Source organism: Antechinus flavipes, chromosome 5 (genome assembly GCF_016432865.1).
Source record: "Antechinus flavipes isolate AdamAnt ecotype Samford, QLD, Australia chromosome 5, AdamAnt_v2, whole genome shotgun sequence".
Lineage (NCBI taxonomy): Eukaryota > Metazoa > Chordata > Mammalia > Dasyuromorphia > Dasyuridae > Antechinus > Antechinus flavipes.
Genome location: NC_067402.1, coordinates 269,889,877 through 269,915,640, shown reverse-complemented (window position 1 = coordinate 269,915,640; position 25,764 = coordinate 269,889,877). Strand labels below are relative to the sequence as shown.

The window sequence follows — 25,764 nt, the reverse complement described above, 5'->3', positions numbered from 1 at the left end:
TGTGTTCATCCATTTCTTGCCTGGTTTGTCTCGCAACCAATGGTAGGAATTGTTATAGCTAGAGGAAAGGTAAAGCCTTGAAGTAGTGTGATACTGTCTTAAAGAAGGATTAATATGATCTTCATGTTAATACTAAGACTAGTGAATTTGATTAGAAGACAGGTCCTCAATTTTTGTATTTTTTATATTTCATTTTATATGAAATTTACTTTGGTTTTTGAAATCCAAGATTTAGAATGCTAATTTTTGTGACCAATTTTATTCAGTGGTAAGTAGTGTAGTTAATGTTAATTATAGAAAAGCAGTAATGAACTACTTCTCAGCTTCCTCCCAGTTAATTTCAAGACATGCCAGGACATTTGGGTCTTAAGAGTTATACTCTGGGAAGGGAATGCTTATCTCATACTCTATTTGCATTTGTATGAAAATAGTTATAAATTGTTAAGAAGCATGACTTCACTTTTTTGTTATTCTGCTGGATCTCTGCTTCTGTGGATAAGGTATTCTTTCCATGCCTTCTTTTAGAGATGCTAAAAGAACAAGGAGATAACAAAAATATGATGAAGAGGAAGGGAAGAGAAAGAAAGATTCTAGCAATGGCTGACTTGGATTTTTATACAGTGTGATCCCATATACCAGTAAAGGAAAGCCCTTTTCATGTTTGGACATCCATGGAAAGTGACTGTTCAAATATGACTGAGAATTGTTGTTGTTCAGTGGTGACCTTTGTGATCCCATTTAGGGTTTTCTTGGCAAAGATGCTGGATTGGGTTTCCATTTCCTTTTCCAGAGGAGGAAACTGAAACAGACAGAATCCCAGAGCTAGTAAGTATGATTGAAGCCAAATTTGAATGCATGATGAGTCTTCCTGATTCCAGGCCTGGTGCTCTGTGCACTATGACACCCCATAGCTGCCCCAATTGAGGATTAGGAGAAAAAAGTGGGGGAATATTACAAGAGAAAGTGGGAAAGCCAATAATAAATCAAGCTTCAGTTGCTTCTGAAGATAGCTTTCCTGGAGACCAACTATTTGATGTCTCTTGCCAGTGCCAGGTGACAGCATCATTTGCACAAAGTGCCAAAAATCCAGAGCCATCTCTGCCTTGCAACTCCAAAGAGATGATTAAGGATCTACAGAAGCCGTTGCTAGGGGTTATGAAGTGGGCCATCAAGTCAGGTCTTTAGAATTTGTATAGTTAGTGTTCTTATTCCTTCACTTAATTAAAGATAAGCATCTCAGATGAGAGAGTTGTACATCTGGACGGGGTGGGGGTGGGGAGGACTGGCTGCTTCTATAGGAGCCTGGGGGAGACCAAATGACACAAGCAGAGCCAATCAGGGACTGCCCAGTGCCCATAGATACAGCAGAACTGGACTTAGACAGTGACTGCTATCTGAGCTGAAGCACACAGTCTTCTTTCCTTCCTTCCTTCCTTTCTCTTAATCAGTAAACTTCTGAGTGGAAAGGGACATGCACCAATCTTGCCTGGAGGGATAGTTTGACTTCCCTTTTTACAGAGACTGTAGGGGCTGGGAGGGTTGGTTGGGAAATGTTATCTTGTCAAAACAAAATGGAATCTATTTTTTAAAGAGTGGTATCTTGAGCCTAGAATTTCCATTTCTGAATTAGGATTCAGAGTAGAAGAATGGTGGGTTTTGGGCCAGAAATCAAGTGTATCCAAAAAGAACTTGGAGAAAAAATTAGAGGGAGGGTCAATACTAGGGTGTCTGTCTGCTAATCAGATTCCTCAAAGTAGCAAGTTCTTCTTTCCCCTCTGAGAAGGTCCGTGAGGACCGGCAACTCACAAGAGAGAACATCTGGTAAGAGTGACAATAATAATTTCATGGCTTCTGATCTCTGTATACAAATGGACAGAATATGGAACCTTAAATGAAGATTTTAATGTAGGGAGGTAAAGACAACTTAAAAGTTTTAGTTAAATTGTGATGTGTCTCATAGCTAGAATCTGGCATTGAAAATGTTGGCCTTAGACTTTATTTTAGAGGAACAAATTAGATAAAAGGCACTATCTCTACTTCAAAGGAGGGAGACAAAATGGAATCTGGGAATGCTCCATTCTTTGGATGTAGGAGTAAAAGTCCAGTTGCCTTTGTCTTGGGAACTGTTGTTCTGATGGGGTAGAGTCCCTGGCCTTGGATCTCTCCCTTAATAGAAAGATGCTAGCTTCACTCAGACTAGCTTCACTCACTGACCAACTGTTTCAATGGAAACTTTCACCCTTCCAGCCATCTTTCTCAGTCCCCCAAATAATTATTTGTTATCTGTCTTTTTTGTATTTATATCCCCAGTCAGTACCTTGACTGACTAATAGTAAGTATTTAATTATGCCATCTCTCTATCACCACTATTCTCTCCCCACACTGCTATAAAACTTTGAATCATACAACATTGTAACATAAGACTATTACAAATTATGGGCAACTCAGAAAGCAATGGAAAGAAATCTAAAGGAAACTCCATTTTCATGATAACCTTTAAAATACTTAAGACAGCTCTCAAGTCTGCACTAAGCCTTTTCTTTGTCTTCTTCACATTCAGTATCATTTTTTCAAATAGTCATCTTTTGTGGGTGACATGATTTATAGGCTCTACTAGCTGGGTCACCTTCCTTTGGAAGTATCCAGCTGGCCCATGATTAATATGCACAAATTTTGTCTAATTTAGTTCTGAACAAAATATTTCAAATATGTTCAGATTATGGAGCTCTTGGGACCATCATTCCCTCCTTTCCTAGGCACCGTCACCCATTAATACTTCTGATTATTTTGCTCTTAACTTAATTGATCTTAGAGTCTGTTACCCTATTACCCCCTCAGCTGAGATATCTGTTCAATGCTTAGCATGGTATCTGGCACAGAGTAAGCACTTAATAAATGCTTTTTCCTTTTTCGCCATCTCCCCTGTCTTTTTTATATGAAATATTTTGAGTCATATCTTATTTTCTATGCATTAATATTTTTTACAATCCAGATCTAGGACTTTATGCATATCATATTTTCTTAGATTTGGCCCAGCTTTTTAGCTTGTTGCGTTATTTTGGATCCTGATTATGCTATCCAACATTAACTATGCCTCTTAGCTTAATGTTCACCCCAAATTTGGTATGCAGATCATGTGTACCTTCATCCAAGTAATTGAAAGAATTTTTGAAGTAAAGAGAACAAATCTCAGAAGGGATCTTTAGCCTGTTCTTCTCTTCTCCGTACTAACTTGACATGGGTCACAACTCTTTAGGATCAGTCATTCAAATAATTGCAAGTCTATGGAATTTTGCTTTCTTTTCCCTTTATTTTAATTGGCAAAGATATTCTGAGATATTTTGAAAAATGCTTTCCTGAAATCCAGGTGTATGATGGCTCCCCTTGGCTCACTTGTCTAATAATTGTCAGGGAGGAAATTAGGTTATATTAGATTTTGCTTGTTCCGAGTAATAGTAATAACAGCTAGCATTTATATAATCTCTCATGTGATATTTACTTCCAATTTTCTAGGTATTGAAAAAGAGATTTTAATAATCTATTCTAATGTATTCCTTTGTATATATGTTGTATTCTTCTAGTAGTAAGTAAGCCACTTTCAGGGGCAGGGCAGGGACTGTTTGTTTGGCCTTTGAATTTTTATTCTTGGCACTGAGCACAACTCCTTTCATAAAATAGGCCCTTAACTGATGCTTGTTGAATGATTGTTATATATACTGTAGAATGTTACTTTGGTGTTAGCAGATGGGCTTTGTTCCAGATCTCCTGGTAATGTTCTTTTTGGTAGCTGATGTTTAGCAGGGATTATATTTAGTTTAATTAGATATGTTTAGATGAAGAAACTCAAGATTTGGATGATTTTTCTATGAGATGAACATGAGATAAACAGTGCTAATGAGTTCTAATAAAATCAGGTCCCTATTCCAGCATTTGGGTTAAATGACCAGATGTCATAAATGTAGTGTGCAAAGATATTTTTACCTGAATTATCAATTACCTAAAAGTAATCATTTTTAATGCTTGTCATAGATACAAAAACACTTTCGGGTCAAGCATTGTAGATGAGATATTAAATAATTACTAAAACCAGAAGTAGTTTCTTTCTTTGTAGAAAATTTTCTGGTTTTTATTTTTAAAGTTCAAGTGGTAATAAAAGTGTGTGTGTGTGTGTGTGTGTGTGTGTATGTATGTTTCAGGAAATTATTGTACATTTTTGATTTAGATGATGATAATAACTAGCATTTATGTAACTAAGATTTGCAAAGTACTTCACTTGTCTTTGTTTTGACAACTAGTAAGTTTCCGAACTAGAATTTGAACTTTGATTTTCCTAATTTTAGGTCCAGCACTTTATCCATTTTGTAGCTTTATATTGTATAAAGATGCCAATATAGTTTAGACATAGTGAACCTTTTTGTGTAATGCATTGACTTTCAAGAAGATGAACTCATGGATCTAAAAAAAAAAAAACTGAGAAAAATTTGTTCTGATGATGATTCAAATAGTCCTAATCAGCAACCTCAATGATCGCCTTCAATGATATATATTGCAACCCGTCTAAATTGACTCACTCTGTGTCATTCGGGAGTTCCTGGGAGTCTCTTCAGCATGACCAGGAGCTTCTTTATTGATAATAATAGAGCATCTTTCTTGCCTGTTGGTTTTTTCCTTGATAACACAATTTTAAAAACATTTGACCAATTCCCAAGATAGGAAAAACATAATTGCTAAGATAGTAGTAGCTACTAACCTACCTGCAGACTTTATTCATAAAATTTTTGAAAAGTATATGCTTATACTAAGCACATTCTTGAAGAAAACTTGTCACCAAATGGGCTTTTGCAGGTGATTGACCTTGTCTTTCCACTATATTGACAATCAAAGGAGATGCATTTTCATTGAATGATTCAGTATTATGGAAGATTAGGCTTATGTCAGTTCCAGAACAAAGGAAGACTTCTATTACTAACTTGATAATTGTTTCAAGCCTTTCAATACCATCCATTCTCTTTGGCAGAACTTAGAGATGTGAAAATGATTGGACTATTGATTTATGTTGCAGAAGCAAAGTCGGTTAAAATGGGTATCACCTAAATTGTGGCACATAGCCATAATTGATGTAGTCAGTCATGTGAGTATCTTGGAGAAGCACTGCACCCAGATGAGGAACAGTGCCTGGAATTCAGGAGGAGACAGAATTTTGAATGTCATTTGGAAATTGGATGTTGTTTCAATCAAGCACAAATTTCATCTTCCTGCCAAGAGTCATACTTATCTCTTGTTTTTACATTGCCTATTATTTTATAAATATACAACTCCTCAGAGAGCCATCTTTAATAAAGAGAAAAAGAGGTGGCTCAGTGAGACAGACTGACCTACCCTGAACATCCAAAGGGAAAGATAATGTGCAAATATATACAAGGCAAACTATATGCATGGTAAATATAAAGTAATTTTTAAAATGGAAGGCATTGGAATTAGGCAGGATTGGGGAAAACTTCCTATAAAAGGTGAGATTTGACTTGGGACTTAAAGGAAGCCAGAAAAGTCAGTCAATAGGAGGAAGCCTCTGGAGTTTATTGAATAGGAGGCTGACATGGTCAGACTTGAGCTTTAGGAAAATCACTTTAGTGGCTGAGTAGAAGATAGCTTGGGGTGGGGAGAAACTTGAGGTAGACAGACCCACTTTTGTAGGCTGTTGCAGTAGTCTAGGGGTGATGACGGCATATCTTATCTGTCTCCAAAAGACTGTGTAAGCATCAAATGCTGAAAAGAGGGCAAAAATATGGACCTGCAAGGTTGGAAGAAATTGATGATGGACGACAGGTCTATGGGATTGCTGCAAATACTCCCACTGAGATCCATCATTTTTTCATTTGAGTAGAACTTTTATTTCTTCCACTTCTTTTATAGAAAATAATAGTTAAGACTGCTACTTCCAATTATAACAGCTTGATCTGCCTTCAAATAGACTAGATGTGCTTTGATATATTTTCATTTAAGTGTTGATATTATTCTGAGAAGACATGTTTTATGCAGCATTTTTGGTTTGTCATATTAAATCTTGTGGCAATATTTAGTGAGGAAAGGAATCCCTTGCAAAGGAGCTCCATTGGAGTGATGTCTCCTCAGTACTCTTCTGTCTTGGCCCTGGCTGCTGTTGTGTTGCTTACTTTCTGAAATAAAAAATCACTCTATGGCTAAAGAGCCTCAAATAAAATCATTTATAGAAGTTAGCTTTTGTAAAAACACAAAACAAAGATGTAATATAAATACTTTTCCATGTCATGTTTTTGGAAGCTTATATTTGAGCACCACAGGATATAAGAATGACTCAATGTTGGGAAAATTGGAAATTAGTATGACAGAAACTAGGCATTGACCCACACTTAACACCATATACCAAGATAAGGTCAAAATTGGCTAGGTATAAAGAATGAGATTATAAATAAATTGGAAGAACATAGGATAGTTTATCTCTCAGACCTGTGGAAGAGGGAGGAATTTATGACCAAAGAAAAACTAGAGATTACTATTGACTACAAAATAGAAAATTTTGACTATATAAAAATTTGACTCAGTCTTAATACATCTGTAACTGGTCTGTGTTTTTAATTTTTTCATTGTTTTTAACTTTGAGAAAGAATCCTCTAAGCACATTTGACTAATTGGTTAGAATTTATTTTTAATTTTTGTTGACAACTAGATTATGTTTGAGGGTATTTGTATTTTAGTTTCTTAAATCAGAGAGTGTGTGTGTGTGAATAGGATGTCCCAAAAGCTTTACTGCAGCCCTTTAAGTTAAAACTTCATTTTCCTCACATTCATAATTTAGGCACATCTGGCTGAATTTTTGTCTTTGGATCTGTAAGGCAAGAGCATTTGTTAAGCAGATTAATAGCATAAATTTCTGTAAGAATATTGAAATTGGAGAGCAAATTTCCAAGCTACTTTAGCAGTACTGATGAACAAAAAATAACATAGTTATTAAATCCTGTTTTGTAGATTGTACTTCCTTGCCAATACTTCTGGTTATGCTTATATGAGGTTATCCCCTAGCTTTGACAGCTTTTTCTGCCTTTTGCTCCCTAGCTCCTGTCACTCACAGTTCATGTCTCCCCAGCTGCCTGAAGAATTTTCAGTAGAAACAACAGAAGAATTTTATCTTGTACATGATCCATGTTGTGCCTAAGAAGAGAAACTTCTTGTTCTTCGAAGTAATAAAATGCCTTTTCTTATGTGATAATGAAGGCACGCTCTTCTTGTATTCTATAATTTGGTGGAGCTTTTTGGGAAGATGTTTTCATGGATTTCATGTTTTTGTGTTTTTTTTTTCCCCCATGGTTTTCATGTTTTCAGGATGTTTTATGAGACTCCTGTGGTATCCAGATGGTAAAATACAGAAAAGGAAAAGTCTTTTTAGCATTTTACTGATGAACCTCTGGGTTAAAGACAGAAAAGTGCTAGCCATGCTTTGCCAAGAGCCAATGGGATTATCAGGTATATAGATGTCTGACTCTTTATTGATCTACGAGCTCCTAGAACATCTTTTAATTCTTTGTTATAGTGTAATTGTAATTAGGCTTGTCCAACTTGAAATGTGTGCTAAATAAGGATGAAGCATCATCTTCATTTGGGAGTGGGCTAAGTCAAGTCTTGGCTTCTAACTGAGACAGCTGTGTGAAGCTCATTGTTCTCTAGAGTATGACTATATCACAGTGGAACATATTTGTTGGGGGGAGTCTGATTTGTGACTAAGCAATATTTAAGTTCTTGAATGCTAATTTTGAAGCTAGCTCTTAGCAATTTCTTAGGATGTTAGGAAAGACAGACTGTAGAGTATATAATATATTGATTTAGTGTTTTCCAAAGTGAGAGATTGGGATTTTTATTCCTGCATTCATTGTAGTTCAGAACATACAATCACTCCATGCTTTCCTTATTTTCTTTACAAAAAAAGAAAAATGATTGTACAGTTAGATGTAATATAAATGTGTAGGCCTAAAGATATGATTTTTTAAAACCTCCATTACTTGTAGTTCTAAAATAGGGGAATGGATTTTTTTGAGTAGTGGAATAAGGATTTGTTTGGATTAAATAATACTTATATTGCTATCCTAAGCTTCCTTATCATATATATTTTGGTTTTGTATTGCCTTTCCTACATTCTGTGATTGAATTCATTATGTTGTTAAATTTTTTTAAGCCCATGTAGAATATGGTGTCAAAAACACAGGTCCGAGTTGGTTATTTCTCTAACCCTTTATTCTTATTTCAGTTTCCTAGCCTTTTTTGAGGAGGAAAAAAGGGAAGGAATAACATTTTCGCTTTAACCTGAAAAGTTCAGTGGGAACCAAATTCACTGAGCAGTACATAACTATAGATAAATTACTTTTCCAATGTAACATTAAAGGAGAATTTTGAAGAAGTGACAGTGGTGAGTTGAAATAAGCTTGTTTAAGGGCATAGACCTCTTGTGAGCCCTTATGACTGCTAGTATGACTTTTGGTTGAATTTCTCGATGCTAGGTATCTTTATTTTTAAAATAGAGTAAATCAGATGACATTGAAGATAAGGCCCCTTCTCACTGGTAAACCTTCTATTGTCACAAGTTCTTTTATCTCTACCAGGTGTTTGAAGAAGGTAGAGTTACAGATAGTTTGACTTAGACTCTGTAGAAGACTTTATGGTTGGACTTAAACCAATAGAATAATTTTACTTTATTACAAAGCTAATATTAGAATAAACTAGAAGACTGTGGTAATGCTTTCCACGGTTCATTTATGTACTCAAAATGATAATACTGGGCTTAAAAGGACATTTAAAATCAAGCATCATGGAAATACTCCAGAATTAGTTGTAACTTGAGAGGGAATTTTCCATATGGGCCTGAAATGAAAAATCTGCCATTTTCCCTACAGAATTAACTCCCGTCACAAGTCATTTCTGTAGTGTTATTACATGATTTACATTTTTCAGTTCTATATAAGTCGTAAGTATTTGCTTGTGCTTCATTAATATTGCTGTGTTTGTATGATAGTCAAATCCTTGAAACAGAGAAGAGAAAAGAAATTTTACTTGTTATTTCTTCAAGTCACTATCGCCTGTTGAGGTCTTCCATTGTTTGGAGAGACTCGAAGCAAGCAAATTACTGCCTGTTGTCCCAGTATGCCTCTTTAGCCTCACTGCTCTGCCTCTTCCCTTTATGAGCACACTGCTGAGACCTTTTCCTGAAATGTGTCTTGAACTTTCCTCTTTCATTGTTTTTGCTTATCTTTTTTTTTTCTGCCAGAAATGCCCTCCATTCCTCCTTTTCTTTTCCTTAGTCTGTAAATTCTATTTATCCCTTTAAGTCCCAGCTTGGATATTACCTCTGCTTTGAAGCCTTTGGTAGAGCATCCTTTTGCTTCACTTCTGAACCATCCCTTATGGGATAGAGTATCTATGGGAAGAGAATGAGATTAATTAAAAGATGTTTTTATCTTCACCATTCTTAATCCACATCCCACAGTTTACATTATAAACTGATCTAAAACCAAGAGTGTGCTAACAACTAACTCCCAGAGGGGAAAAAATGCACTTTTAAACAGATATTTTGACCTTTTGATTGGTTAACCTTGGATAGATAACCAAATTAGTGATTTTATTTTGCTATCAATATGGCCCAAGTATTTTGTTTTACTTGCCAGTTTCCATCTGCTTTGTAGAGGATGTAATAATTATGAACTTCCTGGTGTTCATGAGGGTTCCTTTTTCTGACTTTTGAGGAATGATGATTTTAAAATCTGCAACTGGGGAAAATTCATGAACTAGTCTTATCTCTACCTAGTTTGGGTAAGTTCATAAAAAAATGAAAAAAGAAACCAACTATTAATGCTATAAATTAAATGTGCATGATTTAGTAATGGTGGTTTATTCATGTTGGGGAAAGGACCTTTAACCCTTAATTCATTGTGATGCTTCTTTATAACACCGCAGTTTATGGTGATTTATAAAAGCCATGCTGGAGAACATGTCACCTTTTGGATCTTCTTTTGATATTCACCAACCTCATATTTCTGCCTCTTTCCTGGTGGATCTTTTTTTTTTTTTTTTAACTTGATTTGTAAAATTTGCAGATTTTTGAGAATTATATATTTAGATTATTATATATTCAGGAATAAACATTCTGTAAGGTTCAAGATTGATACAAGAAACCTAGGAAGAACTTTAGAAATTATTTTATTCAACCCTTTCAATTTACAATTGAGAAAACTTTGAAGCCCAAAGAGCAAAGTGAGTGTATATGAGATACTAAGGCAGATAGATGGTGTCATTCTCCGAACTACAAACATGATTTTTTGTACTTCTAGTCTAGTAAATACTTTTTCCTACTATGTCTCTTGATTCGGATTAAAATACAAGGCCATAGGATTGTAGACTATTTTAACTTAACCCCTCTCATCTTATACATGAGGAAATTGGCACGGGTATGATTTTGTCCAGCCTGAAGCTCAGCCATTTTCTTCAATAAAAGTCAATGGATAAGTCTTTTTTTTAAAAAGGTCTATTACATGCTAAACCTTCAGAAAGCTTGCAATCTAATGAGGAAAGGCACCAGGACCATATATAAGTATGTCCCAAATAGGCATATTACATACAGCCTTGAAGAAAAGGAAAGTACTAGCAGCTGGGAGATTAAACAAGATTTCTCAAGGAATGAGGCTAGGCATTTGTAAGAGGTACAGCTAAGGAGAAAGTGAATTCTAGCCATAGGGATCAGTGGGAGTGCATGGAAGCAGATGTATGTAAGGAACAAAAAGCCTAGTTTGACCAGATTAGTGAGCGTGAGAAAGAGCAAGTCAGTAAGCCTCAAATGTAAAAAATTCTTCAGGCCAAATTATTTTTATTTATTTATTTTTTGCTGAGGCAATTGGAGTTAAATGACTTGCCCAGGGTCACACAGCCAGGAAGTGTTAAGGGTCTGAGACCAGATTTGAATTCAGGTCCTCCTAATTTCAGGGCTGATGCTCTACCCACTGTACCACCTCCCTGCCCCCAGGCCAACTTATTTTATATTTGATTGTAGGAATTATAAGGAGCCAGTGGAGTCGAGTTCTACCTGCCCCCAGGCCAACTTATTTTATATTTGATTGTAGGAATTATAAGGAGCCAGTGGAATTGAGTTCTGGGTGAGGATTAAGAGTAACCTGATCAGACCTGCACTTGCTGTACTTCTGAGTTGCAGATGATTTAGAGTGAGAAAATATTTGAGGCTATAATATTGGACTTTTAGAGAAGTCCAGGTTAAAAATGATGACGGCCTGACCTAGGGTGGTGGCAGGGTAAGTAGAGAAAAGGGTGGATGAATGCATGAGGTACTGTTTGATGTAGAAAAAGCAAGATTTAACAGCTGCTTAGATGTGTGAGAATGAGGAGTCAGGAATGACACCTATGATGATTTGGTATCCTTCATAGTAACTATGAACTATAAGCTAAGGTCTAACTTTGTGAGAAAGAATGAGTTCCCTTCTGGATGTGTTGATTTTGAAACACTTAAAATGTAAACATCCAGTTTACATACCCAATAGGCAGTTGGTGATGTGGGATTAGACTCTCCAGTGTGATGGGATGACTGGACCTATGGGAGCTGATGAGGGCACCAAGTAATGAAGTACAGAATGAGAAGTCTTAGCACAGAGCCTTGTGGTACACTTGACATTTTGGATGGGGAGAGGAGATGGTATGGTTAATGATCCAGCAGAGGAAGCTGAGAAGGATCAGTCATGTAAAAAAAAGAACCATTGTATTGGAAAGGAGCCTTCTCATTAAAGAAAACCTAGAGAGAACAACACAGTATCCAGGAGGGAGAGGAAAAAAGGTGGTCAGCAGTGGCAAATGATTGACAGACATCTGAAAGAATGAGGGCTAGGTTTTGTTGTTGTTGTCCTGAGGGCTCTGAGAACATAGGCATTAGGAGTGATAGACTAAATGAAATAAAATGCATTCATTCCTAAACTATTTCTCTGAAGACATGAATTTTTATCAGAATGGAGAGAGATATCATCTTTAATCCCTGCTCATATTTTGCCTTTTGCCTCATACATACTGCCTGTAGAAAAGTCAACCTAAGGTAGGAGAACTTGAAGGAGTAAAGCTTTGTTAGCAATAAAATTGAATACTTTCATTTTTATTATTCTTATCATTATTTGTAAAGTTATGTTAAAAATGCATTAATTCTGAAGTACCAGTTTGTTACTTATTTATAATAGTTGTCTTAAGAGTGCTGTAGTGTTGCATTTTTATCATTATTTAAGAATTGAGAGGAAGATAATGTTAAAATTACATAGAAACCATTGACTGTTAATAGGTTATTAGCATATCATGTTACTTTCAAACAGACAATATTTAAAGCTAATAGTGTTTCAGTAAAGTATTATAGAGTTAAAAATGTACCTTTTAAGACTTATTAAGAGAGTAGACAGCAATAAAATCTGCTTTACAGTGCTTTACAGGCTTTACAATGTACAAAGAAGCTTTAAATGAGTTATGCTCCATTGTGTAACTATGAGTAAAAAGCTTTTCATTCAAATAGCATTTTCTAAATTTCACTGATCATTCCTATAACTTTTTTTCCCTGAAATTATTAAAATAAAGAAAACACATTACTATAATATGGGGCTTCATTGTGACTCCTTATGTTGAAGAATTTAGAACAAAGTAGATTAATCTGAGGCCTTGTCCCAAACAAAGGATCACCTCTTCTTTTTCACCTTCCTCCTCTTCCCGAATAATTTAATACAAAGGTTAGTTGAGGAGTGAGACTAGGAAATAAAGTCACTGACTGAGGATGACCAGGACTCTTTTCTCTTGCTGATGCCGATACCAAGCCTCATCTTGGCTGTCTTTGAAGGTACTTCCCTGCAGTAACTTGTAAGGAAAAGAGCAAAATGTGAGCTCCAGACTTTTTTTTAACCTACTCAAGTGCAGAAAGAGAGGTTGCATCAGGTAACTTCTAAGATTCCTTTGAGCTCTGTCTCCATAGATATGTCTTCCCCAATTCAGTAGCTTCCTTATTCCCAACAAAATTATTATGTAACCTGCCATTCCAGGCCCCCCAAACTCCTGCTCCAGGGTGGACATTCTTTCAGTCCTGCCTGTACAACCCTCCTTCAGGTACACCATATTCTATGCAGTATGTCCCCTCTCATGGCCATGTCATGAATAATGACCCCCATCATTCCTGGAATGGATTCTGATCTATTTTATAAATTGAGATCTCTTTCCTTCAGGGTGCCACCTACTTCAAAAAACTTTCTCTGATTTTTCCCACTTGTAAGGGCTCTCTTCTTCCTTGTTTTGGACTTTTGATGAGCTTTCTAATTTAAATACACACACACACACACACACACACACACACACACACACACACATATATTTGCTTACCTGTATTATCAATCCATCTTCTCCCCTCTTACTCTCTCCGCCCCCCTCCCCCAACCCCCCATTGTAAATGCTTTCAGGTCAAAAGCAATATTTTATATTTGAATCCTCAACATCTATTTCAGTGATCTGTACACAGTAAGAGTTTAATAAATGTTTGAAAAAAATCTAAGTGACCTTTATTTCCAAGGAGCTTGTAATCTATTTGAAGGGAGAAAACATGTTTTTTAGAGTAAAAGAAAATCACGGATTGTTGAGATGGGAAATTATTAATGTGGGTTATAATTGTGGAAGACTTGATGGACAAATTAGAATTGGAATTGGTCTTTGAAGGGGGAGAGGGTGAGAATGGATCAGAAGACATCCTCTGGGCATAGTGTGACAGACTTCATGCTATCTGTATTCTATGAAATTGTCTCTTACCATTTATTATATAATGTTCAATTCTGTGCACATACCACCGTTTCTTGAACCATTCATTCCCTGGTTGTCTGCTCTTTAAGTCCTCCCTTAGGGTCTGATTCATTTCTTTGTTTTCTCTTTTGCATACCCACCCTTATTTCAGATTCTGGAAGATGGCTCTGATGTGATCATTCCCTTGCTCTTTTTTCCCTTTTGAATTTGGTCTGTTTGTACATGAATCTCTCTGTCTCTGTGTGTATGTGTGGAAACTAGAGTTCTCCTTTGTCCATTAATATCAATTATGTTCCTCTAATATCCATTCCCTACCTACCCCTTCTTCTGCTTATCCTTCTTTATCTACTCCTTTATCCTTTCTATGCTAATATGTACCATTTACTTTTATCACCCCTCTTCTGTTTGTTGTCTTCAAGTCTTCGGAACAGAATCAATTTCTTATACATCCCTGCTTTTTCGTTTTTTAACTCCTCTTATACCTTTTAAAGACTGTTAAGGCTCTGAAAGCACATGTTTCTTTTCCCCCATTAGAATGTTAGCACTACCTCATAGTACAGCTCTTTCCAGTTACGCAGTTAAATTTTGTCTTTCTGGGTTTTTTTGAATTGTTGTGTTTCTATTTCAGACTTCCTGCTTGTCTCTGATGCTGTCATCAGAAATCTATAGATCCTCTGTTCTATCCATATGACATCCCTAGGGTTATTATGCTTTGCTTTTCAGGGTAAGTTATTCCAGTTTGTAAGCCAGTCTCCTGCCTTTTATGAAATATCATGTACCGAAGAAGAGCTTCCAGGGATTTTTTGATCTTGCCTGAACTTCTTTGGGACAGTTTCTTTCTAGATGCTAGGCAGATTTTTCCTTTGAAGTAGAAAATCTGAATTTTGGTTATGACATTTCTGGGATATGGCCTTTTATTTTATTTATTTATTTTTTAAGGATTTCATGGATAAATTCTTAACATCTTCAATTTGCCTTTACTTCTAATAGCTCTAAGAAGTTTTAAAGTTTTTTCTAAAAATTTTTTTAAAAAATGATTTTCAAGGATTTTGCTTCTTAAATGATTTCTTGACCTATTTTCTAGGTCATTTTTTATTACTAGGTATCAAAATGTCTTTCTAATGTCTTTCTCCCCCTCTTTCCTTGATTTTTGTTAATTTGTTCTAGCACCTTACCTCCAACACACAGTCCTTGTAGTCAGAACCCGCATTGTCTTTGGCATATTGTGGGTGTGACTTGGGCAAGCTAGCTGTACTCATGTGCCCAGGAAGAAGGTGTGAGACAGTTACTTAAGGAGACTTGATCCTAAAACCATAAATCTCTTGTGCTTTATTTTGGTTACCAGTGCTTTACTATCTTTCATGGCTAATATGCATGGTAGTAGTGGAATTGTCTTTAATTGCATTGCCCCTACCTCCCCACCCCCACTCCAGACTTTTACCTTTCACAACTTGACTATCAAATGTCAGGCAAGATATTGGGACTTTTCCTCCTATTCTGAGCTATGTTTAACCTTCATTGAGCCTTCATTGAAAGACTTACTTAACATCTGACCTCCTGTAGTTAGCTAAGTTGATTTGTTTATTTAAGAATATGTATCATAAATGTTTGAACTTTGTTTTTATTTTTGTAATTAAATTTTATTTAATGAACAGAACTTGATTTTCTCTCTTTCCAACCCCCTTGCCTCTTCTAGCAACCACTAAGTAGAAAAAATGAAAATTAGAATTCTCTTAACAAATATGAAGCATTTTAATTTAGAAGATCCTAGGATTTAGAACTGGAATCCTTATTTCCTAACTCCTCCCATTTTTTGAGGCCCAAAGAATTTAAGTGACTTGTCTACTCTTATTACTCAGTAAGAGAGCCAGGGTTAGAACAAAGAAGCCCCCATTTCAAATTGATTTTTCTTTCCTTTACTTCACATTAACTCTGACTTTTGAAGCCTCCTGATATTTTCAGATCACAAAATTACAAAAGCCAACTCCATTTGCATTTTTACAATAGAATTAAGTGGTGTGTGTGTGTGTGTGTAAGAGAGACACACACACACTAATTATTTTCAAACAGAATATAGAAACAGAACAGATTCCTTGGTTTCAGTTAAATGGTGTGAAGCTTTTGTTTATGCAGGTTATCCTGTTATATAGTCAGTAACTTCTTTTTTAATGTAATTAAGGGAGAGTAAGGGATTGAGTTAGTTGGTGTGTCCTGTTTGAACAGAGAACCATTCTCTTGTGGTTTTAGACTTGTTGGACTTGGCCCTCGTTCTCCTTCCTGGATTTTCCAAGGGACTTCTTCTGAAATTAATCTTGAATTGAATACTGCTTCTTAACACTTGAGCTTAAATGAAAACTTTTGTTGAAGTGATGAAAAGAAAATTAAGTTACAAAAATAGCACACTAAGTGTAAAGGGGGTGGAGGAAGGGAGGGCAAATAAAGCACCACTAAGTGTAAGGGGGGCATAGTTACTTCCTTTTTTTCTTAATGCAGCTAAAACATATTTTGCATCTTAGTAAATGAAATTAAAGATGATGTTTTACATGGCATTTTCAAAAAAATGAGATTGAAACTACCCTTTCACTTAAGGCTATTTTGTAAGTAAGCTCTCTTTGTTCCTCCCTCATTACATACATTATTGTTGTCTAAATGAGTTTATAGACTTTATAAAATCAGTCTACTCTCATCTAGTAAGTAGGCCACAGCTTTTTCTCTCACTCAGAAATGAAGCTCCTTTTCTCTAAAAATGTTTCATACATCCTCACATTATGTAGAAGTCCACGGTTCAGCTTCTTCCTCCGTATCCCCACTTCTCATTAATTCCCCCTCCCCCCAAAAAGAGGATAGTTTTATTCTTTTTCATCACCACACACACAACTCCACACAATCTGTTTTTTCATTCCCACCATTTTGGTATACTTCATTTCTCAAAGGCTGCTTTGTGACATCCAAGGATATTTTCTTTTTACCTCATTCTCATTATGTTTGATCCAGCTGACCACTGGCTCTTTATTTTAGGTTTCTTCTCCTTGCATTCTATAGTAGCTTGTCCTGGATTTCCTAATTCTCTTGCTTCCTAACTGTGGGTATTCCCCAAGATTCAGTTTGTAAATTTTTATTCATTTTATGTATTTAAAATCAGTTTCTTCAGTTCAAAATTTTTACTTGCACTTTTCATATGTTCTCATGCCCAAACCATAAATGATAGATGGCAATCTTTCTGTTATCTTTCAGGTCATCCACATTTTGATTGTGATCTGATTTAGTTCTCTGATGTTTTACTTTTTTTGACCATTATTTTTGGAAATGATTCTGCTCTATATTGTTCTCTATGATACTTTTCACTGTTTCTAAATCAGCGTTACCTTTTGTCACCATATCTTTCTGCTTGGCTAAGAGCTAGTGTTTGGCAATCTGACCTTATTGGTGTGTAAGTTTTTCTTAAAAATAATGATAGTTAATGGGGTTTTTTTTTAGTCAATTTTCCTCCCCCACTTGGGGGTGTGAACAATTGTTGGAGCTGCTACTCATTTTTATTATCCTTGTCTGGTATTGATATTAACCATTGCTCTAACCAGTCAGTAGTCTTGATATCGCACATTTGTTTCTGAAATAACTTATATTGCAAACTCATTTCCTGTCTGAGAACTTGTCAGTCTAATTTTTGTCATGTTGCTCAGTGTTTGCCACATCCAGGATATTCTAGCTTTCTTGTCACAAATAATATATGTGACCTATAGTTGGAAGTCTTTTGACTTTTAAATGTCTTCAACCCAAACAATTTTTTTTTCTTTAGCTATATTATTTATTATCAGACTTGTAATAGCAAAGATCCACATTGATACAAAGCTAGGCATATGATGAGAAGAGATATTCAAAATAATCTGACCTGATGAAATAAAGTTTTTACAATAAAAATGAGATATGGTAGAAGAGACATTGATATTGAATACAATTGAAATTTTAAATGTTAAGTTCATATTGAAGTTTAACCAGTGTCCAGCCCCTCATCACCTCACTCTTGAATTAGTCTTCCTACCTCAAATCTCTCTATCCAAGTCCATCCTGTCAAATTGATCTTACTAAAGTGTACCCTGTATTCAGTAAATTAATAGTTCCCTATCATTTCCAGGATCAAACACACAGTCCTGTCTTTGAAGATCAGAAACCTTTATAAGATGACCCCCTCCTACCTTTCTATTTTTCTTGTAATTTAGAAAGGTAAAAATAATCTGGGAAGAAAAACAAAAATGTAAGCAGCCCACACTCATTTCCAGTGTTTTTTCCCTGGGTGTAGCTGATTCTGTTCATCACTGATCAATTGGAATTGAATTGGATCTTCTCATTCCCGAAGATAGCCACTTCCAACAGAATTGAGACTCATATAGTATTGCCAAACTAATTTTTAAATCAAGCATTCATCTCCCATATGCCCACTTTATTTTCTATTTATTTATTTATTTATTTAGTTTTATAATAACTTTTTATTTACAGAACCCATGCCAGGGTAATTTTTTACAACATTATTTCTTGCACTCACTTCTGTTCCGATTTTTTCTCCTCCCTCCACCCCCTCCCCTAGATGGCAAGCAGTCCTATATATGTTAAATATGTTGCAGTATATCCTAGATACAATATATGTGTGCAGAACCGAACAGTTCTCTTGTTGCACAGGGAGAATTGGATTCAGAAGGTAAAAATAACCTGGGAAGAAAAACAAAAATGCAAGCAGTTTATATTCATTTCCCAGTGTTCTTTCTTTGGGTGTAACTGCTTCTGTCCATCCTTGATCAATTGAAACTGAATTAGCTCTCTTTATCGAAGAAATCTACTTCCATCAGAATACATCTTCATAAAGTATCATTGTTGAAATATATAATGATCTCCTGGTTCGGCTCATTTCACTCAGCATCAGTTCGTGTAAGTCTCTCCAAGCCTTTCTGTATTCATCCTGATGGTCATTTCTTACAGAACAATATTATCTAACATTCATATACCACAATTTACCCAACCATTCTCCAATTGATGGGCATCCATTCATTTTCCAGTTTCTAGCCACTACAAACAGAGCTGCCACAAACATTTTGGCACATACAGGTCCCTTTCCCTTCTTTAATATCTCTTTGGGGTATAAGCCCAGAAGTAACACTGCTGGATCAAAGGGTATGCACAGTTTGATAACTTTTTGAGCATAGTTCCAAATTGTATTTCAAATGTTCAAAAATTTGTTTCCTTTACTATTCTAGGTCATAGTCCCTCTATGCCATAGAGTATGGCCTTCATAAATTCCTTTGGTTAATGGAATTAGCACCCAGTAATCAGCATTCTGTGAAGAACCTTCTTTTATCAAAGATATTTGATTTAATTGAAAATCTCACTTAGGCCAAGAATTCTATGTATCTTTCCCTGGATTCTTTGAAATCTATTCTAAAGTTTAGACTCTACTAGGCTTGGTATTTCCTTATTATAAACTAGAAGATAATAGGATAATTTTCTCCTAGTGTTTTATTTCAATTCTTCACACATTTATTAAGTAATCTACTTCCCTCCTATCTTCTTGTCTCTGAGACCAGAAACAGGCCCTGGAAAATTTAACTCCAGAACTGGCATTTAACACTCTTCACAAACTTGCCCCTGCTCTGCCATTGCAGATTTTCCCCCATTTTTCTGTATTCTTCATTCTAGCTAAAGTGGCCATCCAGCTGTTCCTCACACTCATATGACTGCAAATGGCCAGACCTGAAATTAAGGGATTGATACCATCCTCTAAGTAGAATCACATAAAGAAAAAGGAATGGATTTATATGAAAAAATTTTGGCTGCGTTGAAATCATAAACTTCTGCTGGATATTTTTGTGTTGTGAGTAGGCTTCTTTTACATCCAGAAACAGAATTGTCTCCTTTCCTGCAGAAAAACTGTTGCATGTAGTGCCTGTGGTGAGCTTTTACTTGTTGGGTATAGTTTGCAACTTTTGATAAATCTGGGTTTTTTTTTTTTTTTTTAAAGTGTCTTGCTTGGCCAGCTGCATGGATGAAATTATCCAAATAATTAGTAAGTTATTATTTATTAATCTGACTTATGTTACTGAAATACACAAAGAAAAATTTCAAAAATAATAAAAATAATTCAAATGATATTGCTGTCAAAAATTACCATTCATATTTTAGTGAGAACAAAATGATTTTAATATTATTAATAAAATACAAATATTTTAAAACATTTAAAAATGTTTCCTTATTTTTCTTCTCATGATTTGTTTTAGGTAACATGTATATATTTGACAATAATATGTGCGTATAACAAATAAACATGCATATATTTGACGGTACCTTTTCAAAAAATTGGGGTGTGTGATTAAAAAGGTTGTAAATGTACACTATTCTAAACTTCTGTTGCTTCATTTATCTTTCCTTTGAAATAGCATGTCCCCTTTGGTTATAGCAAACGATCCAAAAAATCATAAGTCTGGACCCTAAAAAATGATATCCCTCAAAAATTTGCAAGAAGAAAGTTCAATTGACTTGTGTAGTGTTGTAATAAAATACTACTATAGTTTTTGTATCATTCTTATATAAAAGATAGTTTCTTAGACATTAATTGAATAATCTGGATAGTGATATGATCTACATTTCTTAAAAGTGTTAAATTTCTTATTACTGCTAACATTTAATGTTTAACTAATTTATTCCTGTTAAAAAGTTTGCATAAAACCAAATGTGTTTCCTCTTTCTGACTTAGCAAAATTATTGTAATATTTTCATTCTGGGCTTCTATTGCCATTGTTTAAGAATAATATATCCAAGTGAACAAAATTGGTTTTATGTATTTGAAAAATAATAACCAGAAATGGCTATTGGGAAGTAAAAATTTTTATTTGGTAGACTGTGTACTAAAGAAATGTATACTTTGTGGATTAAAATAACTGGAAATTGAGATTATACATAATCAGAGCCATCTTCAGTTGGTTGTTAAATAGCCACATACGCTTATGTCCAGAATGTAAGATTTGGGTGGGAATTCAACTAGATAACCTCAGGAGTCCCTTTAAAAAATTCATAAGAATTTTTCAGTTTTGATTTTAAGCGAAGACTAGAGACACATTTACTGAGAACAGCCAAAAGTGATAGCTAACATTGGTGATAGAAAAAAAAAATTACCAAAAATAAAGCGGCTCAAACTTAAAATTGCTCAGTAATCTGGTGCCATTTAGTCAAGTAGCCATTCATATCTTTATAACTGCTATTGGCATTAGCACAAGTAAAGCATCCCATTTCCTAAACTTTTATTTTTGTACTTCCATTAATTAATTTACTTTGTTATCTTTGGGAAATCATTTAACTACTTTGGATTTCTATTTCTTCTTTTCATGTTGAGGAATTAAATGAATTTCCAAAATTATTTCAAGTTTTATCTTTCTGTTATTTTGTTTTGTCAGTCACTAGAAAAGTTGAATAATGTTCGTTTTACTGAATTAAGAAGGCATATATATTTTACATATTTTAGAAAAATTCTCATCAAATTTTTTCTCTCTGGCCTGTACCCTATCCATTGAGAAAAAAAAAATCATTCCCATTCTATATTGTGTAAAATATATTTCCAAATTAACTGTTTTGGGAGGGGAAAAAAAACAAGAAAAGTAAAGAAAGGGAAAAAATGTAAAAATATATATTTTAATTTGTATTCTGAGTCCATTAAATTCTGTTACCTATGGTTGGATAACATTTTACATCATGATTTCCTTTGGAGTTTGGTAGGTCATTGTATCAATCACTTATTTGATTTTTTTCATTGTTATCTTAACAATATTGCTGTTATTATTTGCATCATTCTGGTTCTACTTTCTTCACATAAATATAAATCTTCCCAGGTTTTTTTTTGAAACCATCCCTTTCATAATTTTTTTATAGTGCATAATAGCATTTTGATACAGTCACACAACTTATTCAGCCATTTTCTAGTTGATGGGCATCCCCTCAATTTCCAGTTCTTTGCTGCCAAAAAAGAATTGCTATAAATGTTTTTATACATATTGATCCTTTTGCTTTTCCTTTGTTCTCCTGAGGGTATAGACCTGGAAATAATATTGCTGGGCCAAACTGTAGATACAGTTTTACAATTCTTATAATTCCAAATTGTTCTCCAGAATGGTTGGAGTAGTTCATAGTAATAGAGCTTACATCATTTCTAGCATTTGTCATTTTCCTTTTAGGTTATCTTAGTCAATTTTTCATAGGTATGAGGTTGTATCAAATATTAGAATATTTTATTTTATAATTATTCATCCATACAGATCTCTTGTCACTTCACTTGATTGATGAGAAGGTAGATCAGAATAAATAAATAAATACCTTTCTTTTCTGTTTCCATTTCTGTCCAGAGACATTTAGCTCACCATCCCACTCAGTTTTTCCATTCTTAGTTGGCCATTTGGGAAATGTGAAATTCACTCTCTATAACTTAGTGTGTTTATTGTTGATTCTTCTACCTCCACTACATGACTTTTGGGAGTTTTTCTTCATTCTACAAAATTGAGATCTGTTTCCCCTCTTTTCTCTCTCCCTTCCTCACCCCCAACTTCTAGGTTCTTAGAGTCTTGAGATTGTCATCTAAGTACACCAAAATGTTTCACATAACTTTTTTCCATACTTTCTGAATGACTATATACTTCTCTTTTTTTTTTTACTTTGAACTAAGATTCTGATGCTTATCACTCTGTATTCCAATTTCGAAAAAATTTCCAGTGAATTGATGATTCAGATAGGGAAAATTTTCTGTATTCCAGGTAATCATGGCTATAACTTTTTTTTTCTTTTTTATTTTTTAGGCTTTTCCAAGCCAGACTATAAATTGGTAGAATGAAAAAGTTTAAAAGAAGGCTCTCTCTCACACTTCGTGGCAGCCAGACCATTGATGAATCACTTTCTGAGTTGGCTGAACAAATGACTATTGAAGAAAACAGTAGCAAAGATAATGGTAAATATGTTTGTTTGTTTGTTTTTTCCAATTATCTTTTGTGACCAATTTAAAACAAGAATTTTTAAGGAGAATAATATAACCCTTTCTAAGAGAAGTTAATTGATTAAAATAATTGCTAAAATGAGGAAATGAAAAGGCTACAGAAATATTATCCTTAAAGCATTTGATCTCAAAAGACAGAAAGGCATCTAAGAGTAATCAATGTTTTTTAGAATTTGCTCATTTGTAAAACCTTATTTTTTAAAAAAAATTGTTTAATTTCTAATCTTTTCTCTTTTGTTAAAAATACTGTTCAGTGATATATTTTGTTGTTGGTTTTTTGTTCACTTGTTTTCAGTCATATCCTAATCTTTGTGATCCATTTGAGGCTCTCTTGGCAAAGATACTGGAGTGGTTTACCATTTTCTTCAGCACCTTTTACAGATGAGGAAACTGAGGCAGATAGGATTAAGTAACTTGCCCAGGGCCACAGAAGATGTAGATGTCTGAGTCTACTTTTAAACTCTGTTCTTTCAGCAGTGTGCCACCAGCTGCCTGATACAAGTTTGCCACTTAGGAAATCAATAATTGTTTCTATAATTTGATCTTTGATCAACTCATTATTTAGATGTCATTTTTTTAGTCTCTAGGTTTATTTTATAGATGACAAACAATATGATGTGGTCAATAGCATATAGAGCTTGGGAAATCTGGGTTCAAAACCAGCCTTGACAATCTAGCTTTATGACTCTGAATAAGTCATTTAACTTCTCTGGGCCTGGTTTTCTCACTTGCAGAATTGGAAAAATTTTGCAAATAAGGCATTTCATTTTCAGTTTTTAATTCTTACATTCCCCTTCTATCACTCATTGAGAGCAAGAAAAATCAAACCTGTTAGAAATATGTATAGTCAAGCAAAACAATTTCCCAAATAAGGTACATTCAACAATATTAATAAGAGTTTCTAAGTCTTTCAAAGTTGTTTATTTTTACAGTGGTGTTATTATTGTATTGGTAGTTGTTTTGATTCTGCTCACTTCACCCAGTATCAGTCAAGTTCATGCTAGTCTTCTCAGGTTTTTTTCAAGCTATTTCTTTCATATTTGTTAATTTCTACTTTTTAAAAAACTTAAAATCTATATTTAAAATTTAAAGAAAATTTTTCCTACTTCATTTGTTATATAGCACAGTAGTATTCTAATCCATACATATACTGTAACTTGTTCAGCCACTTTCCAATTAATAGACATCCCTTAGTTTCCATTTTTTGGTCACTAGGAGAAGAACTGCTGTAAATACTTTTGTATATAGGGAGTACTTTTCCTTGATATCTTTGGGTATAGACCTAGTATGGTCTAATGGTAGGGAAAGTTTAATAGCCTTATGTCTATATTTCCAAATTGCTTTCCATAATAGGTAAACCAATTCACAGTCTACCAGCAAAGAATGAATATGCCTTTTCCCCCCTCAGGATGTCCTTTGCCATTTGGGGCAGTTTTGTCAATCTGATGAGTGTGAAGTAGTAACATAAAGTTGTTTTAATTTGCATTTCATTCAGTTGCTATTGTTATTATTAAATTACTATTAATGATTTAGATCACTTTTTTTTTTCTCTGCAAGAAGATTCCTAAGCTTTGATCACTTATCATGTGATATAATGTGGAAATAATGCCAGCTTCTATTTTGCATGGGGCAGATAATGAAGATAAAAATTAAGTTCTTGAAAACCTTAAAATACTCTCCAGATCACAAGCTATTATTATTTTATTTCCTTTGTTGATTTTGGTTTTATTGAATTAAAGACTGTCAAAGACAAGATTACTGCCTTTTTACATTGTTTTGAGTTCTTTATTTCCTAGTAGTATGTTATTAGTTTTTATAAAAGTCCTATGTGAACTTGAAAATGAACTGAGTGAATGAAAAGTCATTTATTAAATACTTTCTGTGAGCTAAGATCTGAAGATATAAATAGAGGAGTCCTTGCTCTCAAGGAGTTGTTATTATTTTTAGGGGGAAGCAATTTGTACATACCTATTTAGCTATTAGGCATATATGGAAGGGCTGGATGATCCTAAGGGTAAAGCTGCTTGATGATTGGCAAGATCCTGGATCCTTAAAGCTTCATTGGTAATTCAGATGGCAACATCTGAGGTTCAGGAGAGTAACAGATAGTATGTTCTATTCTGATGAATGGTACAGTAGCAGGGCCAGTGGTAGAATGTGCCAGTAGGCAGATCTTGTGATGCAGTAGCAAAGCAGGTAGCAAGGCTTTGAGAGATCCTTTGTGTTACCTGAAGGTATGTAGTTGGTGATGTTTAGCTAATTAAAAATATGAGCAACCATATCCATCAGGGCAGAGATAGGAAAGAGATCATTACAGAAGTCAAGGAAGTGAATGTGGGTCCTTTTTTGTACAAATGAGGATGAAAAAACAACTTCCTGGAGTGCCTTTTCTATGTGGGCCTGTTAGATAAGATAATTAGATTTAGTTTTCTAATATTATGTTTCTCTCTTATTTCCTTCTTTTGTTAAATATGCCACGGTCTAATAGAGCCATCTTCCCTAAAACTGTTAGTGTTTTACTTTCCAAACTTTAAAAAAATTTATCTTTTTCTTCAAAAACTTGGTTTACAATGCTTTTTATCTGATTATGGTTTCAGCTCCTACTTTTCAAAATTAAAGCATATTTGATTTCTTTTAATCTCTTGAGTTCTTTTGATAAGTTTCTTGTAGCAGCAGATTTTTGTTGGGTTTTATTTTCCAATCAAAATGTAAACTTTTTTTTCCATTTTTAAGGTGAATTCAGACCATTAAGATACAAAATTAAAATTCTTAAATTTTATTTTTACTTCATGAAATCCTTTTTACCTTTTTTTAAATCAGTATGAGATAATAGTCTGCTTTGCTTGTATTTAACCAGTCTTAATTCCTACACTTATGCCTAAATATCAGTTTTCTTCTGTCCATATCAG

The 25,764-nt window shown here is 34.5% G+C and overlaps 1 protein-coding gene across 1 annotated transcript in view; it reads left to right on the top strand.

The window, feature by feature from the left end:
• CDK17 (cyclin dependent kinase 17) overlaps positions 1-25,764 on the top strand; it is a 144,857-nt gene that overhangs the window by 34,994 nt on the left and 84,099 nt on the right. Inside the window, exon 2 of the mRNA XM_052001161.1 lies at positions 22,662-22,810. Within this exon, the coding sequence (XP_051857121.1) occupies positions 22,693-22,810 (118 nt within the window). The 5' untranslated portion in view covers positions 22,662-22,692. The remainder of the gene's footprint in view (positions 1-22,661; positions 22,811-25,764) is intronic.